This window comes from Geotrypetes seraphini, chromosome 4 (genome assembly GCF_902459505.1).
Source record: "Geotrypetes seraphini chromosome 4, aGeoSer1.1, whole genome shotgun sequence".
Lineage (NCBI taxonomy): Eukaryota > Metazoa > Chordata > Amphibia > Gymnophiona > Dermophiidae > Geotrypetes > Geotrypetes seraphini.
This window is the reverse complement of record NC_047087.1, coordinates 307,780,594-307,801,237: the sequence shown is the minus strand read 5'-3', so window position 1 is coordinate 307,801,237 and position 20,644 is coordinate 307,780,594. Positions and strand designations below refer to the sequence as shown.

Below are 20,644 nucleotides of genomic sequence, written 5' to 3'. Positions count from 1 at the left end.
CGGTTAATTAAAAAAAAAAAACATGGGGGGGGGGTGGGGGAACTGATGCAAGTGGTAGTTGTGAACAGTCTAGTTTAGGACGGATATAATTAAACTGTGGAATTCGTTGCTGGAGAATGTGGTGAAATCAGTTAGCTTAGCAGGGTTTAAAAAAGTTTTGGATAATTTCCTAAAAGAGAATAGGCCATTATTGAGATGGACTTGGGGAAATCCACTGCTTATTCTTAGGATAAGCAACATAAAATCTGTTTTACTACTTGGGATACTACTAGGTAGGTAATTGGGACCTGAGATGACCATTGTTGGAAACAAGATACTGGGCTTAATGGACTTTCAGTCTGTCTCATTATGGTCATTCTTATGCTCTTATGGGTGAAAGAATAATTTACTTTGTTAGGAGGTGAGCAGGCTGTGCATACAACTTATTGCAGAGTAGCCCAAAATTCTCATCTGTGCTAGAAATCTAAGTGTGTTTTCAATCAAGGGTCTGCTGTTCCAGTCTGCTTTGTTTCTTTGCTCAATCGCTTGCCATGATTTACTTTTATAATTTTGGATTTGGATCTCTGTCCCACCTTTTCAAATAACGCTGAAGGCAGTTTTCATTTTCACTGGCAATTCAGCTTGCAAGATCATGATTAATTCAGGAGAACTGTGACCGTATGAAACTGAGGTCTCGTGGTGAGCAGCTGGTACACCTGCAATTGAATGGCTGCATGAAGAGGATTTATTTTCTCTTGTTTGTTTTTTGTTTTGCTTCAGCCCTGCCAGATGTTTTATCAGGTTTGTCACGAAGCAGTGGAAAGATTTATACACTATGGCGTTCTCCTAGTGGCTGAGGTGAGTTCACCATTCTGCATGTGCAGGGTTGTTCTGACACACCCAGGCCCCCTCCCTTGGACACCCCCCCCCCCTTTTGAGTTATGCTCTGTTAGAGTTGGGCACCTTGGTCCAGATTCTATAAACAGCACCTGAAGTTAGGTGCCTAGATTGGAACGCTTAGCTGATCTAGGCGGATAACTTAATTATTCAGCGCTCCTTCAAAGCTGCAATAATCGCTCCGACATCCATAGAGATTTAATGTGCATTGGAGTGTTTACTTCGTGGCAGCCACTACCATGGCTTTGTAAAGGGGGGGGCTGTTCTTATTGGTCTAATGCACCAGTTTCCCTGTTTAACTGATAGTGAATTCTGTTTCTTTGTAATGAACTTGTTTTAATTTGTAAGATCTTTTGAATTTCCCAAAAGATCTTAGAATGGAAACAAATGTCCAACAATTAAAAATAAAGAAGTTAAAAACCTGTTTTTTGGGTTTGAATAACTTTAAAAAAAAGCCAGAAATCTGGTTCTTTAAGGCTGAACAACGCTATGAAATGGAGCTGAATTAAGCCTCTAATTATTTGTTTTTCCTGTAATAGTTTTAATTATTAATTGTGTGTGTGTGTGTGAACCTCTTCGAACAGGGATTTATTACCTGTATAAGTGATATAGAAATTTTTAATAGACATAGTGTGTAGCCTGCCTGTAAATTTGCACTGTTCATGGTGATTTTATTTTGGCTATGGATAGGATGACCAGGAGGATGTAAGTCCAGGTCTCACAGGGCAGACCTGGGATAATAAGCTTCCAGATCACTTGTCATGGAGAAGCGATGAGGAAGATGAGGACAGTGATTTCGGTGAAGAGCAGAGAGACCGCTACCTAAAGGTATCTGTATGAAAAGTGGTGGCAGCTTTGGGGTTTTTTTGGTTTTTTTAAAATTCTTTATTCATTTTTTATATCAAATACAAAGTGCAAACACACGAACAATCAAGTAACGTACCATATTGCACTCTATTCCAACAATAAATATAAAACTGTTTTATCTCCCCTTCCCACCCTAACCAACTCCCCATCCTCCCTGGATATGTATGACTTCATTCATGAAACAAACGGAAATAATAGTAGTAATAATAGTTCATATTCATATTTTGTTAACGGGCCCCAAATTTCCTTAAATTTGCTATGATGTTCCAACTGTAAAGAATTAATGTTTTCAAACTTATAAATCTGGCATAGGGATTCCCACCAGAAACTATAATTTAAGTTATCCAAACTTTTCCATTTCTTCATTATCAATTGCATGGCTACTCCTGTCATGATGAAGAGTAATTTGTTTTGATTTGCATTAATTGATTTTTTGGGGGGGGTAATAAAATCATTCCAAACAATACTATATCATATGATAATGCTAATAGAACGTCCAATATTGTGATAATTTGACCCCAGATGGATTTCCAGAATTTGATTATCAAGGGACCATGATAGAGCAAATGATCCGCTGTTCCTCCTTCAAGATGACAGTGCCAGCATCTATTAGATTTAGAACCGTCTAACCTTTGTAACCTAACAGGGGTCCAAAAAGATCTATGCAATAAGAAAAACCAAGTCTGCCTCATAGATGCTGAAGCTGTACATCTCATTCTCCAATTCCAAATTCGTGGCCATTGAGATGCAGAAATCTGCTGCTTCGTCTCTAAATCTAATCTAATCTAAACCTTAGGTTTGTATACTGCATCATCTCTACATTCGTAAAGCTCGACACGGTTAACAAGAGTTAGGATAGAAAGGAACTGCAGTGGAGGGAAGAGGCAAAATGAAGAGAAAATTTAGAGGACTAGAATAACCCGAGAGGGAGGAGGAGTTACATTTTTTGAGAATAACCAGGTTTTCAGATATTTATGGAAGAGTTGGAGGGAGCTCAGATTCCTAAGAGGGGAGGTAAGGTTGTTCCAGAGCTAAGTGATTCTGAAAGGGAGGAAAGAACTTAGTTTTCCTACGAGTGAAACGCCTTTTAGAGAGGGAAAGGAAAGTTTCAGTTTTTGGGTGGATCTGGCAGAATTGGGGTTAGAGGAGTTCCAAGAAAGAGGAATGAAGGGAGGGGAGGATACCGTGTAGGATCTTGAAAGCGAGGCAGGCACATTTGAAGTGGACTCTGGAGATAATCGGAAGCCAGTGGAGCTTGGATAAAAGCGGTGAGACGTGGTCGAATTTGCTTTTTGCGAAGATAAGCTTAGCAGCGGTATTCTGAATCCGCTGGAGTCTTTGAAGGTTTTTCTTTGTTAGGCTAAGGTAGATAGAGTTGCAGTAGTCTCAATGCTCCAAATGTCTTTAAGACTATTTTTTTGGCTTTTTATTCACAAATTCAGATATTAATTTATACCACTGGGCAGCCTGATGTCCTAGGAAATCTATCTGGAAGCATAGAACCGGCAGACTATACTGATCTTTTAAATTTTGCCATTCAGGGAACCCTTTCTGAATAGCCTGCTTCAATTACAACCATTTAAATGTTTGAGACTTTTAATGTTTGAGAGTGGTTGATCGCTGGAACAGTCTTCCACTACAGGTGATTGAGGCCAGCAGCGTGCCTGATTTTAAGGCCAAATGGGATAGACACGTGGGATCTATTCACAGAGAAAGGTAGGGGAGGGTCATTGGGGTGGGCAGACTAGATGGGCCGTGGCCCTTATCTGCCGTCTATTTCTATTTCTATCTATCTATGAAATACCAAAAGATTGTTACAGTTGTTAATTTAGTTAAAAGCATAAAATAGATGACAACGTAAGCCATTAAAATAAACTATATAAAAGGTACAAACTTTATTGTGTTTGAAAAGACAAGCAGGGGAACAAATGGAAACTCTCATACTCCTGGAAATAATAACGTTTTCAGATCAATCTACGAGGTACATTATTGTGGTTTTTGTGTTGAAGCGAAAACAGCACAGGAGGGAAGTTCATTTTAGTAAAATTTAAAACTTGCTTAACCAGCTGTTTCATAAAATACAGCAAAGTGGTTATTTTTTCACCTTGCAGGACTGTTGCCTTTTTTTTTTTTTTTAATAAATATTTTTTATTCTTTTTTTAAATTCTTACATCAAGTGAAATACATGTAATACATTCAATTATGAAAAAACACTTGAAATTATTATTAAATGTTCTTACAATGTGAATTAAATAAACCCTTTATCAGAATTTTATATCATATTAATATTACAATAGTTTTTCCTCCCTACCCCTTCTATATGTTCTATACATGTGTTATTATATCTGATCAGTAGAATAATTTGTCAATGGTCCCCATATTTTATTAAATTTTTTAATATAACCTTGTTGTAATGCCAATACTTTTTCCATTTTATATATATGACAAATTGAATTCCACCAAAAAGTGTAATTCAATTTAGTGTAATCCTTCCAGTTCTGAGTAATTTGCTGTATGGCGACCCCTGTTAAAATTAATAAAAGTTTATTATTATTAGCTGAAATCGGACTTTGTGTTCTCAAACTGTTGCCTTTTAAGAGATGATGAGAACTAGTTTTGTGTATGTGTAAAATTAAACTGGTTTAATTTTAACAGCGTTCTGTGAGATCATCTTCTTTTTGGAACAGGCTGTCGGAACCTAACTCATTGTGGACATGGTTGTTTTTGTTTAGTTTTTTGAATTTTTCTTTTTTGTTCTATAGGGTACCTTAGGGCTCCTTTTACTAAGGTGCGCTAGCATTTTTAGCGAAAACGCTTCTAGAATAACGCCAGCTCAATGCTGGCGTTAAAGGTCTAGTGCGCGCGGCAGTTTAGCGCGTGCTATTCCGCGCGTTAAGGCCCTAACGCACCTTAGCAAAAGGAGCCCCTAGTATTATTGTGCATGCTTTACTTAATATTCTTTTGTTTCTTTTATTTGGTTTTCTTTATTAATGGTCTTTTTAATTATTTAATTTATTGGGTCTTCTTTTTTTCCCCTAATATGTAAGCAATTGTTTATTCAGGTGCTTTAGTTGGATTGTAAACCTATTGGGCAGTTAGGGATGTTTTCCAAGCACCTTATATCAGTTATTTGCTTGTGCATTGCTGTGAACTTCACAGAGGTATTGGCGGTACGCAAATAAAAATCGTATTGCATTTTGAAATGCTCTGAGCCTAATAAAAGAAGCTGAGGCTGGGACTCCTCCTCCTTTCCTTCCCCTACAATTGTGCGCTGCCCCCTACAGGTTCCATTTTCCCCCCAGTGCGATAAGTCATGCGTGCACCAGCTCTGGTTTTCATTTCCCCTTATGTCCCCATCTAGCTTCACTTAGCCGTGTCCTGACGGTCCTAGAGTGTTCCATCTGGACTCTAGATCAGTGTTCTTCAGCCTTTTTACACCTATGGACCCAGCGGAAATAAAAGAATTGTTTTGTGGACCGGCGATTGAAGAACATTGGTGTAGACGCAGATGCCACTACTAAATTACCATAGGAAATGAAAATGTATAACTTTTCCTATTTAGGAGGCTACAAATAATTTTTTTTTTTTTTTTAAGCAATTTTCCAAACACACCGCAAATGGTGCAAAATTCAGCAGATTTTGAGTAAAATCTAAATACTGATGGGTCACAAGAAAATTAAATGTTGTTTTGATCCGATGTCGATCAGTTTGGGATTAGAAAAAAAGTACAAGTTCGCCACTTTTTTGGGGAGCTTTTTCATTAGTCTTTCATTACTGAAATAGTGGTCCTTTAAAGACTCACTGAAAGAAGCTTGACAAACCTTAAAAAGAATCATCAAGGATATTTTTATAAGAAATAAAGAACGGAGAGAAAAAAACTCCCCTATTCTTCCCACCCCGAATACTACGGTAAATACAATATAGAACTTCAGGAGAGCATCGTCCCGTTATGTTCGCGTAATTGCTAATCAGTTCTGCCACCAAACCGGTCCATTCACTGGTCCAAGGAGTCTCTAGTCTCCAGCCCACACAATCGGGACTTTGCCTTACTGAGAAGTGCAATTAATAATAATAATAATAATAATTTTATTCTTATATACCGCCATACCCAGCGAGTTCTAGGCGGTTTACATCAATTAGATTAGGATCTGCCTAGACAGGCAGATTTACAATTCTTTATCAGAAATTACAGCTTTAATCGAACTAGAAAGAGGATGTGGAAAGCAGGGAAAAAGGAGTGGCCTCATGAGGGAGGCGAAGTGGGGAGGCGGGGAGTTATTGTCGGGGGGGGGGGACGGACAATTCGGGTCTTGTTTGCTGAAAAGGTAGGTTTTAAGTAGTTTTCTAAAGCCGAGGTAGGTGGGGGCCTCGAGTATCATTTGGGCTAGCCATGGGTTCAGCTTAGCTGCTTGGAAGGCCCGCTTCTCCTCCTCAGCCTACCTGAAAGCTCGGGAAGTTGCGTCTCACGTTCTCCGTCTTTACTGCTCCAGTTCCATACCACATGTTGCAACAGCAGGACCTTCATTCCTTTTAGCCAGGTCTAAGAGCAAGGAGATCCTCTGTTCCTTCCACAGACAGCCCGAGGAAGACCGGGAAAAGAGCGCAAGCCGGAGCGGCGGTAACTTTCTGTGCAGCGCGCAGCAGCTGCCTTTGAACATCGCAGTTGGCGGACTCACCACATGGTGCCTCCCTTTCGAGGTGTACGTCTCTGGGCTCTCCAGTAGCCTTCTTTGACACAAAATTACCCACCGGCCACCACACCAGGTTCACGTGAACTCCCCATTAGCAGCCGCCGGTGCTGCCTGGAAATGGTTAGCCGAAGTAGTCCGCGAAGTAAGTAAGCCGCCTTGTTTTCCCAGCTGATCCTTCATGGACTGGCCGGAAATTTTTGCGGACCGACATTTGAAGAACACTGTTCTAAGATGGTCACAGTTGTGCAGTGTCCGTCACTCCCTCTCCCCAGGGGTTGTGAATTCTGCCTTTCTAACACGCCCAGATACTGGAAAACCTGATTTGAGACTCAATCCTAAGTCTCTCCATATGGAACCGCACAGCATTAATGTAATGCAATGTAATTTATTTCTTATATACCGCTAAACTCTGTTAGGATTCTAAGCGGTTTACAGAAAAAAACAGACAATAAGGGTGCATTAAAATTATAAGTAAAATAGGTACTTAGAAATTCCCTTACTGTCCCAAAGGCTCACAATCTAACTAAAGTACCTGGAAAAATGACACTGAACTGCCTGTCTGGTCTCAACCCTATAAATCCAACAAACAGTACACAGGGCTGCCTGCTTCATTAAAGATAAGTAATTTATGAAGGGCAATTGATGACGAAGAATTCAAGATTTATATGCATGTTTTAGAAAAATATAAATAGAAGATAGTTCAAAAGAAAGCAATTTCTAAAAAGAAGACTAATAAAGTACAATTTATATTTAGAATATAGGAGGGGGAGGTTTTTTTAGGATCTACAAATGAAACGTGGAGCCCTGTAAGGCTTGGTTGAGGCTTGTTCCATACCACCTACTGAGATGCTTTCCTCCCCAGTTTATAACTTGTGCTTTGAAGAGCGAGATCTGTTTTGTTGATTTGGATGACAACCATACAGACCCCTGATGGAGGCCTTTGGCCGAAACACAGACAGTGTCGGGTCTTTGAATAAAGAATATTGTGTTCCAGTTCTGCAGGCCTGTGTACCGTATTTCCCCATGTATAGGCCGCAAGAAATGCAGATTTAGGTTTTAAAACTCTTAGATAACCTGCCCCATTTTACTAGCCGTGGCTTATCTAAGCGTTTTAAAACCCAAAACGGCCTATAAAGTGGGGTGGCCTATTCATCCCTCCCCAGTAAATACCTTCGCCTCCTGCCTCGTCGCAGCTAGCGGTGCAGGGTATGGAGCGATCCTGTCAGCATCCAGCCGGCCCCTCGCTGCTTCCTCAATGCCTGCGTCGGTTCTCGCGAGACTCGCAAGTCCCGTGAGAACTGGCGCAGGCATTGAGGAAGCAGCGCGGAGCCGGCTGGATGCTGACATGTTCGCTCCTGCCCTGCACTGCTGGCCACGAGGAGGCAGCCGTCTAGGAGGGAGCTGCAGGTATGGGGGACTCCGCGGCTGATCTTCCAATGGGGTGGCTTTTCTACGATGTCTTTAGATAGGCCGCCCCATATAAGGAAGCAGCACCCAGTGCAAGGGATTGTAAAACCCATGCATAGGCCGCGGCCTATACATGGGGAAATACAGTACTGTTGGTTAGATTTGCTGCTGTTTGTGCACTTGTTGAACCCTTTCTTTGTGGTCTTAACCCTGTAGAATTGCAAACCAATGTTAGTACTTTGCCTCTTTGGATGGATGTGTTTATACAATAGTTTATATAAACCTGCCCTTTATGATCAAATAGTGTTTCTCTTGGTAGCTTGTTGCCTTTCAGAGTTTATTGCTGGTAACGTTTTTTTTTTTTTTACTGCTGCTGAATTAGATAAGCCAATCACAGGAGCATCAGCACTTTGTCAGCTTCCTGCAGAGACTGCTGGGGCCCATGCTGGAAGCCTACAGCTCGGCAGCCATATTTATTCACAACTTCGCTGGACCGGTCTCCGAGAGGGAATTTGTACAAAGGCTGCACAAGTTCCTGCTTTCCAGGACTGAGAAGAAGGTCGCTTTATACAGTAAGTTTAGATTCCATTGAGCGTGTGTAGAACACAGTTTTCAGTATAGTATACTGATGAGTCTGTTGGCAAGGAATGCTCTTTAGTCTGCCCATGTTCATGCGGCCTGAGGAACTGGGTTCTGTTCCCTCTGCAGCTCCTTGTGACTCTGGGCAAGTCACTTAACCCTCCATGGCCTCAGGTACAAAATTACCGTATTTTTCACTCTATAAGACGCACCTGACCATAAGATGCACCCACCTATAAAGGAGGAAAATCCAAGAAAAAAAAATTCCCACCACCCTACCCTGTACCCCCCTCTGGTGGTCTAGTGGTAGGCCAGCACAGGGTCTTACAGAGCGAAAACCCCGCAGGCAACGTAGGAACACCCCCTCCCCGTAGGCAGCACAGGCACATAACCCCCTCCCCGTATGCAGCCCGTATGTCTTATGGAGCGAATACCCCCTGTAGGCAGCACCCCTGGTACCTTTTTTTGAAGTCCGTTGGGGCTTTCCCTACTCCTGCCTGTCTCTCTTGCCGGACGGCTCTTCTGATGAGAACTGACTGCAACCAATTGGGGAGTGGCACTGGACCAGATAGGAATGCGAACAGCATGCGCCTGCCTTCTGCGCTGCTCTGCCCGAACAGAAGAGCGGTCCGGCGAGAGAGATGGGCAGGAGTAGGGAAAGCTCCAACGGACTTCAAAAAAAGGTACCAGGGGTGCTGCCTACAGGGGGTATTCGCTCCATAAGACACACCCTTATTTCCACCCCCTTTTTGGGGTTGGAAAAAGTGCATCTTTTATAGAGCGAAAAATACGGTAGTACTTTTTATTTAATTCCTAAACCACTTCAATTGTAACCACTGAAAGGCGGTATATTACGTCTCATCCTCTTTCCCTCTTCTGTCATTGGAAAATGGGTAAAAATGTGAACTATGAAAAGGTACTTGAAGATCACTGAAGTCCTTTTTTGGAATTAGAACACCATTTTACCTCTTGAAAATGGGCTGTTTGGAAATCTCTTACTTTCTGGACAGGTAACATTTTGCACCGTTGTCTACATAATTTTGCTCACATTCCTGGTGCCATGTTTTGGTTGGGACAGGGGAATAACATGCCGAGCTGACGTTTTCATATCAGCAGTTCAAACTCTGCTTCCTCACTCTGGAATTTGCACTGATACTATACGATCATAGATGTGGAGTTTGTGTGGATGATTTTTGAATGTTTTCTGGACTGTGAGTTTGATCACTTCACTGTGGATATTGGGGAAATGGGAACGCATAGAATCTGCTGCCAGCTGATATGCAATGTTACAGTACTTGAACTGCTCACCGCCTTTTCAATCAGGACATTGAAGAAACAACTAAGATAAGTCATTTTTTACTCTTTAAGGATGACACTGGTCGAGTTAGTATTTTGTTAGGAAGGCAGGGAGAGCGTGTGCCAGGATGTAACAGGTTTAACATCTGTACAGCTTTTCAGCTGGCGTGGCTGATGGTTTTTGTCATTGAGCACACATTTAATAATTTAATGATATTTATTGATTCTGATTTCATTTAAATTCTCTTGAGTTTTATTACTTCCCCTGAAGTGTGATAGCATAATTAATATTTGTTCTCCCCATAGCTGAAAGTGCCACTCTTTGTCTTGTGAAGAACTCTGTCAAGACCTTTAAGGATCTTGGGGTAAGTTGTGTGTGGGTTTTTTTTTTGTTTGTTTGTTTGTTTGTTTTTAATTTATGCTTTATATTAGGGTTAACATAATTCCCATGCTGGGCCAGACCAAATTTCCCAATCTTGGTCCCAAGAACCTGACAAGATCTCCCAAAGTAGTAAAATTCCTTGCTTCTTACCACCAGAAATAAGCAGTGGCATTCCTTGGGTTTACCATAATGATTTATGCATGTCATCTCCAGGAAATTATCTAAAATGTTTTCTAGTTCAATAATTGTATCATTTCTGGATAGTAAGATATTCTCACTATAGTAACATAGTAGATGACGGTAGATAAAGACCTGAATGGTCCATCCAGTCTACCCAACCTGATTCAATTTAATTTTTTTTTAATTTTTTCTTCTTAGCTATTTCTGGGCAAGAATTCAAAGCTCTACCCTGTACTGTGCTTGGATTCCAACTGCCGAAATCTCCGTCAAAACAGACTCCAGCCCGTCTACACCCTCCCAGCCATTGAAGCCCTCTCCAGCCCATCCTCCACCAAACAGCCATATACAGACCATGCAAGTCTGCCCAGTATTGGCCTTAGTTCAATATTTAATATTATTTTCTGATTCTAGATCCTCTGTGTTCATCCCACGCTTCTTTGAACTCAGCCACCGTTTTCCTATCCACCACCTCTCTTGGGAGCGCATTCCAGGCATCCACCACCCTCTCTGTAAAGTAGAATTTCCTAACACTATGCTTGTGAGTCATGCAGAATGAATCCACTCCAGGTTTTCAACTCCTCCTCCTACCGAGGGCTCTGCCGCCCCTTTCAGTTTTTCCTTCTGCACACAAGCTGGAAGGTGTCTATATATTTCTTTATTTTTGGTATTTTTCATGATTTTTTTATGGCTGTCGGTGCACCAGAGCTTCCCAGTTCGGGGATACCTCTGCCTGCGAGGAGAATAAGCAGACTTGGGTCTGCAGCCGGCAGGTTAATCTCTTGAGGACCTGTTTGGCCAGCCTGGAAAGACCTTTGTGGAGCTCGGGGTCTGTACTCCTAATACCTTGGCTCACCTACTGAATCACAAGGTCTTGAGCGCAGGTTGTTAGGCATCTGCAGGGGTCTCAGCAGGATTTTTTAGGGTGCCTTCCCCCTCTTTTACATGCGTGGTTCTGCGAGGATCAGTTGAGGATCAGTCCAACTGGAAACCTGAAGATCTCAGCATTTGAGGATTGGCTGATTGAGGCAGAATTCCTTCTCCCATACCCAGCTACTTATTAGAGCTGATGCAGACATCAGCACCTTCAGAGTAGAGAATGACATGGGGAAAAAATTTGTCCATGTCCCCGCAAACTCAGTCCCTGTCCCCGCTTGGTCCCCGTCTCTGCTTCATCCCCGTGAGCTCAGACCCTGTCCCCGAAAACAATCTGATCCCATCCATACAAGCCTCAAATAGTTTTTATACTGAACTTATTTTATTAAAGTATAAAAAGAAACATTCTGTACAATTATCACTTTATAAATCAGAGTTCTGGCTGCTGAACTAGAGAAAGAGATCTTCAGCTGGCAGGGCTTTGTTTATAAATGTTTATCAACACAGCTACAATACTCCTTTATCCTAAAGCAAAAAGAAAAGAAATAGAAAATTTTTTCTACCTTTGTTGTCTGGTTTCTGCTTTCTTCATCTTGTCACTCTCTTCCTTCCATCTACTGTCTGCCTTCTCTCTGCCTCTTCCATATGGCATCTGCTCTATTTCTGTGCCTCTACCAGAAACTGTCGGCCTCTTCCTTCCATTCCCCCTCCCCCCATCTCTAGCTTCTTCGCTTCCATCTATCACTCCCTCCCTCAGGTGGTTTTTAGCATCTCTCTCCTTCTTTCCTCCCTTCAGATATAGTATCTGTCTCCTCCCCCAGTGCTCTGGTATCTCTCTCTCCTCCCCCTTTCCCTTCCTTTTCTTTTCTTCTCTTATCAATTTGTTTTCTACCTCTTGTCTGCTTTCTTACTTTCCAGTCCTCAATTTTCCATACCTGCGGCGACCAGGTTTTTTTTCCTCCCTGTTTCGGCTGGGTAACAGTCACCGTGTCATTCTAAACTAAACTAAAACTTAACTTTATATAGCGGATCTTCAACCAGAGAATGCTCAATGTGGTTAATAATAAGTTAAAAGATAACCTAAAATACAAGAGGATTAGTTTTCAAAATGTTTAGCAAATAGAAAAGTTTTTAAAGATTTATGGAAAGATTGGAAAGAGCTGGGACACCTCAAAATTAAAGGAAGTTCATTCCATAATTGGGGAAATTTAAAAGCCAGAGAGAGGCTAAAATTCTTGACTCCTTGAATTCCTTTCCTAGAAGGGAGGGAAAATTTTTAAATTGATGAGTGCGTCTCGCATATAAAAATCTATAAACATTAGAAGGGGAACAAAAATACCATATAAAATTTTAAAAATAATACATAAACATTTAAACTGGATTCTGAGATAAACTGGGAGCTAATGGAGACTCAAAAGCAAAGGAGTCAACGTGGTCGAATTTGCTTTTTCCATAAATCAACTTCGCAGCGGTATTCTGAATCAATTGTAGTCTTTGAAGGCAGATCTTTGTGATGCTGAGATAAATGGCATTACAATAATTAGTCGAGGATTCACTGCTGCCTAGTAATGCCTTTTTGCCCGCAGGTATATGGAAAATGAATAATTTGAGGACACATCTAGAGTTTTTCGGTGACCTAGAAGTGCATCAATTCTATTCATAGTAACATAGTAGATGACGGCAGATAAAGACCCGACTGGTCGATCCAATCTGCCCAACCTGATTCAATTTAAATTTTTTAAATTTTTCCTCTTAGCTATTTCTGGGCAAGAATCCAAAGCTCCACCCTGTACTGTGCTTGGGTTCCAACTGCCGAAATCTCTGTTAAGACTTACTCCAGCCCATCTACACCCTCCCAGCCACTGAAGCCCTCCCCAGCCCATCCCCCACCAAATGGCCATACACAGACAGACCATGCAAGCCTGCCCAGTACTGGCCTTAGTTCAATATTTAATATTATTTTCTGATTCTAGATCCTCTGTGTTCATCCCACGCTTCTTTGAACTCAGTCACAGTTTTACTCTCCACCACCTCTCTCGGGAGCGCATTCTAGGCATCCACTACCCTCTCCATAAAGTAGAACTTCCTAACATTGCCTTTGAATCTACCACCCCTCAACCTCAAATTATGTCCTCTGGTTTTACCATTTTCCTTTCTCTGGAAAAGATTTTGTACTACGTTAATACCCTTCAAGTATTTGAACGTCTGAATCATATCTCCCCTGTCTCTCCTTTCCTCTAGGGCAGTGGTTCCCAACCCTGTCCTGGAGGAACACCAGGCCAATTGGGTTTTCAGGCTAGCCCTAATGAATATGCATGAAGCAAATTTGCATGCCTATCACTTCCATCATATGCAAATCTCTCTCATGCATATTCATTAGGGCTAGCCTGAAAACCCGATTGGCCTGGTGTTCCTCCAGGACAGGGTTGGGAATCACTGCTCTAGGGTATACATATTCAGGGCTTCCAGTCTCTCCTCATACGTCTTCTGGCACAAGCCTCCTATCATTTTCGTCACCTTCCTCTGGACCACTTCAAGTCTTCTTACGTCTTTCGCCAGATACGGTCTCCAAAACTGAACACAATACTCCAAGTGGGGCCTCACCAATGACCTGTACAGGGGCATCAACACCTTCTTCCTTCTACTGACCACGCCTCTCTTTATACATCCCAGCATCCTTCTGGCAGCAGCCACTGCCTTGTCACACTGTTTTCTCGCCTTTAGATCTTCGGACACTATCACTCCAAGGTCCCTCTCCCTGTCCGTGCATATCAGCTTCTCTCCTCCCAGCATATGCGGTTCCTTCCGATTATTAATCCCCAAATGCATTACTCTGCATTTCTTTGCATTGAATTTTAGTTGCCAGGCATTAGACCATTCATCTAACTTTTGCAGATCCTTTTTCATATTTTCCACTCCCTCTTCGGTGTCTACTCTGTTACAAATCTTGGTTATCATCTGCAAAAAGGCATACTTTTCCTTCTAACCCTTCAGCAATGTCACTCACAAACATATTGAACAGGATTGGCCCCAGCACCGAACCCTGAGGGACTCCACTAGTCACCTTTCCTTCCTCCGAGTGACTTCTAATAACCACCACCCTCTGGCGTCTATCCGACAGCCAGTTTCTAACCCAGTTCACCACTTTGGGTCCTAACTTCAGCCCTTCAAGTTTGTTCAACAGCCTCCTGTGAGGAACTGTTCTTTTGTTTTCTTGTTGATGTGGTCTTGTTGACTCACTTAACAAACAGATTTTATTTAGAATAGAAACATGGGATCCACTTAAAAAAATTGCTTGGTGATTTCAGATTATGCAAACATTTTTCTCCTCTTTCTTTTAGGTTTTCCAGGAGCATAAAGTCAACCGAGACTGCATTTTGGAACTGAAGAGTTCTTTTCTACCTCACAGCAGTAGACAGAAGCTACTGGAATACATTCTGAGCTTCATTATGCTATAACCCACATGCAGGCGGAGGCGAATGTGGAAGATCACCCATGCAACTTCATGGTGACTGGCCATATTGTGAGGTGCTAATCTGTGTGACCTGATAACGTACAGCACTGGAAGACGAAGTGCCTTCTTGCAATAATGCTAGGGTAGATATCTAACGATCGCCTCATCTGTGATAAGCTGCAATAGAGGTGCGCATCTAACAAGTTTCATGGTTACTATGAACTTTTTTTTTTTTTTTTTAACGGAAACATTCTAACCCGTAGACTTGGTGAAACACCCGTTGAATGTGTCGTGGTCTTGTCAGTATTCCAATCTGATATGCCTAACCAATTTGCTGTTCGAGACGGACTACTGTGACCGCCCGCCTGTGAAAATGCCACTACTTCAATTTTATGCTCTACCAACAATTTTAACAAACCGATGGACATGCTTTTGCTCATTTCTGCCTGGTTCTGTGACTTACCAGTTATCATAGTTTCCTATGGTAAATTAATCTCTCTCAAACTTGATTCTTCAAGTTTTTGCCTATTTTTCGTCTACTGATTTTGTTTTAATTTAATTATTATTTTTTTTTTAATGTAATGGAAAAGCACATGAAGAGGCAAATAGAGTTTATGGTTACAGTTCTTAAGAATGATGTAAGTTGTCAAACATTGCAGAATTGAGGAAGGGAGTGACTTGATATCTAGGGTACAGAGGCGTGCTGCAGTGAGCCTGGTTAAAGATTCACTTTGGTCATTGTCCTCCTTGAAGTCACAGTTTCATGACTTACAGACAGGATTAGCATGAAATATTCAAAAAATACTAGGCACCTTCTTTTCAATATTTTGTTTATTCCATATACATGGCAAAAATGTTTGAAAAAACGCCTCCTGGGAGGACTTGGCATTGTGAGTCTGTTCAGTCAGATTCAGGTTAGTAGTGATTAAAAGCTATTCTCTTCTCAAAGCCATGTAATAGCGCATAGGGGTTAATAATCCGTTTAGTTCTTGGTGTACAGATGGTGTGCATCAGAAAAGCTACCTCCACGGTTTTGGAGGTAAGTGATACTATTATTAATCTTGGCAGAGGGACCAAAGATGATAGAGCCACCTCATGCCTTAATGGTGGTCCCTTTGGGGCAGTGGGGGGGGGGGGGAGGGGAGGAATTTGCACAGCTTTAGCTGATGCCATACCTGTTATGTGGGTGCATTAAGGACTTCTGCTGCTTCCTGTTGGCCCAGCACCTTTCTCAGGCGCTACGTTCATCTGAAAAAAATTTTCATTAGCAGAAAGTTGGGGGCAAGCAACGTATGAGGATTGTTTGTAGAGAGAGAGAGAGCTGATATCTATTGGCGAAAAATCTCATGTAGAATATTACAAAGCAAAGATGTGCTCTTTACCCAAGTGTAACTATGACCTTAAGTGTCCCTCTCCCAAGAAAAGTTGCTGTAAAAATTTTTTTTTTTTTTTTTTTTTGCAACAGATACACATTTCTAATCATTGCTCATGGGGAGGGAAATTTACAAAGGTGATTACCCTTGTAAATGAGAAATCTATATTGGTCTGACCATGTGGTCCAAAATATACTTTATAATAATAAAACAAACCCACTATGAAATTGAGACGCCTTGAGGCCTTGTCGTTGCTTACTTTCTTATGTCATTTACAGTTAATAAAGTGCCAAGCACAGAGTCTAGAGCAGGGGTAGGGAACTCCGGTCCTTGAGAGCCATATTCCAGTCAGGTTTTCAGGATTTCCCCAATGTATATGCATTGAAAGCAGTGCATGCAAATAGATCTCATGCGTATTCATTGGGGAAATCCTGAAAACCCGACTGGAATACGGCTCTTGAGGACCGGAGTTCCCTACCCCTGCTCTAGAGCTTATATATTCAACTGCAGATGAAAAAGCCTCGGAATACGGAGCAAATAAGCAATGACAAGGCCTCAAGGTGCCTCAATTTCATAGTGAGTTTGTTTTGTTATTATACAATACCCTTGTAAATGGTCATTTCCCTGGCTAAAATGGCCCAACTGAAGTTACCCCAGCTTGAATGCAGCCAAAAGAACTCAGAGGTTCCATAGTGTGCAAACTTGTGGGTGTTCCTTTGGGCGTCCTCAGATATGGGAAGGAAAACAGCACACGCACAGATGATTTTAATTTGTAGGGGGGTGGGGAGGATCATTTTAGGTGTAATTATTTGCCTTTACTAATCAGAGTTTAAGGTGAGTTATAATTGGGTATGCATATTTGTCCCTGCAGGAACTCAATTTTCCTGTCCCACCCCCACGAGTTTTGTCACTGTCCCATTCCTGTAAGCTCTGCCTTAACTGCACATGCCTTGAACACTTATGATTTTAAAGCGTTTGAGGCTTGGCCAGATGAGGGCAGAGCTTAGTCATTGGTGGAATGAGGCATTATGACATCAAAATCTGAGCTCTAGAATGTTGCTACTTAGGATTTTAAAGCGTTTGAGGCTTGGCCAGATGAGGACGGAGCTTAGGCAATGGTGGAATGAGGCATTATGACATCACAATCTGAGCTCTGCAATGTTGCTACTTAGGATTTTAAAGCGTTTGAGGCATGTGCAGATGAGGACGGAGCTTAGGCATTGGTGGAATGGGGCATTATGACATCACAATCTGAGCTCTAGAATGTTGCTACTTAGGATTTTAAAGCGTTTGAGGCTTGGCCAGATGAGGGCGGAGCTTAGTCATTGGTGGAATGAGGCATTATGACATCAAAATCTGAGCTCTAGAATGTTGCTACTTAGGATTTTAAAGCGTTTGAGGCTTGGCCAGATGAGGACGGAGCTTAGGCAATGGTGGAATGAGGCATTATGACATCACAATCTGAGCTCTGCAATGTTGCTACTTAGGATTTTAAAGCGTTTGAGGCATGTGCAGATGAGGACGGAGCTTAGGCATTGGTGGAATGGGGCATTATGACATCACAATCTGAGCTCTAGAATGTTGCTACTTAGGATTTTAAAGCGTTTGAGGCTTGGCCAGATGAGGGCGGAGCTTAGTCATTGGTGGAATGAGGCATTATGACATCAAAATCTGAGCTCTAGAATGTTGCTACTTAGGATTTTAAAGCGTTTGAGGCTTGGCCAGATGAGGACGGAGCTTAGGCATTGGTGGAATGAGGCATTATGACATCACAATCTGAGCTCTAGAATGTTGCTACTTAGGATTTTAAAGCGTTTGAGGCTTGGCCAGATGAGGGCGGAGCTTAGTCATTGGTGGAATGAGGCATTATGACATCAAAATCTGAGCTCTAGAATGTTGCTACTTAGGATTTTAAAGCGTTTGAGGCTTGGCCAGATGAGGACGGAGCTTAGGCATTGGTGGAATGAGGCATTATGACATCAAAATCTGAGCTCTAGAATGTTGCTATTTAGGATTTTAAAGCGTTTGAGGCATGTGCAGATGAGGACGGAGCTTAGTCATTGGTGGAATGAGGCATTATGACATCAAAATCTGAGCTCTAGAATGTTGCTACTTAGGATTTTAAAGCGTTTGAGGCTTGGCCAGATGAGGACGGAGCTTAGGCATTGGTGGAATGAGGCATTATGACATCAAAATCTGAGCTCTAGAATGTTGCTATTTAGGATTTTAAAGCGTTTGAGGCATGTGCAGATGAGGACGGAGCTTAGGCATTGGTGGAATGAGGCATTATGACATCACAATCTGCGCTCTAGAATGTTGCTACTTAGAATTGTAAAGTGTTTGAGGCTTGTGCAGATGAGGACGGAGCTTGCAGGAATGGGGCAGGGACAGGAAAAGAACTCGCCGGGACAGAACGGGAAAATTAGTTCTCGCGAGGGCAAGGAAAAAATGTGTCCCTGTGTCATTCTCTACTAGGCAGTTCTTGCCTCGAAAGGCTTTAGAGTCCAGAGGTTGCAGCTAAGTCAAGAGAGGATGAAGAGAGTTTTCCCAAAGCCAGAAGGTTTAAATTTTACTTCCACTGTTTTGTATCCTGCTCCAACCACACGTGGCTACATTTAGGGTATGTACTTTGCAGCTGCAAATTTTCAGCAAGAGACAGTGTGGGTAAGCGTATGTTAGTTAAAAGTGCTTTGTGTAGTTCGGGCTATGGGAGAATGCACGTCATTGTTATGAAATAGGGGAGTGGATGGTAACAGGAGTGACCTGGCCTCTAGGCATAGACTGGAAATGTCCTTCTGATTACAGCAGCCATGGATATCACCAACACTTGGCAGTCCGGTCCAGTTACATTTTATTCTTATTTAAATAGAATTTGGTTCTGATTTATTTCCAGATGGGGGCATTCCCCCCCAAAAATCCCCCTAAATTGCCAAGAAAATCAGCTTATTTTCCCCATTTTTATCCTGGCTTGCTCTGCAGTGTGCTCTTGGGGACTGCATGGGGGCCCAGAACAGAATACCAATTTCTTTAATGTAGTTGCAACGTGCACTTCAGAGGTGACCGATGTGATGAAGCTGGGTCTAATTAAATACAGCAATTGTTGGCTGGCACAACTTTTGCCGCACAGCTTTCTCTCTGCCGATTCCTTCAAAATTTGTTGGACAGATGCATCCTGGTAAGGTTAATGGAGTGTTCAAGGATGAAACGTTTCGAGTACCCTTCCTCTGCCGTCATCTGGGGGAAGGTCACATTCGCAGAAGCTTGGCATCCTTGATCATTTTGTTGGCTTTATCCAAGTTTCCAAGCTTTATTAAAATTTGTTATCCCGCTTATCAGCTTTCTAAGCGGTTTACAGTAATAAAATTTATAAAAATGGAGGGATATACAAACAATAGTCATTATTAAGCCTTTATTTGGCATTGTTGCTCAGAAGCAACATGTGTCTTCTGAAGGTCCTTATGGAAGATCTGCATCTCCAGATGCCTGTTACTTAACACTGTTGCTCTCGTTCAACATCAATTCGCCCCTCCCCCTCCCTTTTTTTTTTTTTTTTTACAAAATCGTAGCGTGGTTTTTAGCACCAGCCACGGTGGTAACAGCTCCGACGCTCATAGGAACTCTATGAGCGTCGGAGCCGTTACAGCCACAGCCAATGCTAAAAACTGCGCCACGGTTTTTTGTAAAGGGAAGGGGCGAGTTAAAGTAAAAGCAGCCGTTTCACCATCTGCCAATTAAAGGGTCAAAGGAGTTGTTTCTGCCTATTTACTTCATGAGTTAAGCTGCTTTGATTTTTTTTTCCGGCAGGGTTAACTCGGTATGCCGGTTGCGCTTTCAGAATTAACTCCTCATCTGTCCCCCAGTGTGTGTGTGTATCTGAAAGGCACCAGAAGCACCACATTTAAAGCAGTGTCCAATATAAACCGGTGAGAAACGATCCAAGATTTAATTTTTCCATGCTATTGATGAGCTGTCATGCACTGATTTCTTTTTGCAAAGAGAGAATTTATGTCCTGAGATTTTCAAGCAATAATATTATGGATTTGTATACTTATATTTGACGTGCATTTAGCTAAAGGATAATTATTACCCTTTCATTCACTTACTATGTTATAATACCTTGGAATGCTTAAGGGAGGAGAATTGATCTGTTGCTGAGGGGGAAGCTTTGGAACATGAGCTCTAAAGTCGCATTAGTTCCCTGTGCCTGGATTCTAATTCCAGCACCACCACCCTCGCTATCTGTTTTGTTTATATCATTGTAGGCATTTATATACCGCCTATCAGAGTTAGCTAAGCGGTTTACAATCAGGTACTCAAGCATTTTCCCCATCTTGTCCCGGTGGGCTCGCAATCTGTCTAATATACCTGGGGCAATGGAGGATTGAGTGACTTGCCCAGGGTCATAGCCATTACCCCTGACTCAGCCTGTGGGCGAAACGTGGCCTCGTCGGGTCACTGATATTACAAACCTGTTCTTTTACTAAATGAATGCCAGCCCCGTCTAATTTCCTCACACAAAATTTCTAAGGAGTTCTTTTACAGCAAAAAGTGGCCTTAGAGTGCCCTTGTTTGGCATGTGTTTAAAAAAAAATCTAAATGTACCATCGAGAACACTTAAATCGGAAAATGAAAAATGTCTTATAGTTCCATCTTATCGAGAAATAGT

The 20,644-nt window shown here is 41.9% G+C and overlaps 1 protein-coding gene across 4 annotated transcripts in view; it reads left to right on the top strand.

Moving 5' to 3' along the window:
- GPAM (glycerol-3-phosphate acyltransferase, mitochondrial) overlaps positions 1–15,114 on the top strand; it is a 96,663-nt gene extending 81,549 nt beyond the window's left edge. For all 4 annotated transcript variants that reach the window (XM_033940080.1, XM_033940081.1, XM_033940078.1 and 1 more), the window contains exons 17-21: positions 760–837; positions 1,567–1,704; positions 8,224–8,413; positions 10,023–10,081; positions 14,493–15,114. In XM_033940080.1, coding sequence (XP_033795971.1) covers positions 760–837; positions 1,567–1,704; positions 8,224–8,413; positions 10,023–10,081; positions 14,493–14,609 — 582 coding nt within the window. In that variant the 3' untranslated portion in view covers positions 14,610–15,114. The remainder of the gene's footprint in view (positions 1–759; positions 838–1,566; positions 1,705–8,223; positions 8,414–10,022; positions 10,082–14,492) is intronic.
- The last annotated feature ends 5,530 nt before the right edge of the window (positions 15,115–20,644 follow it).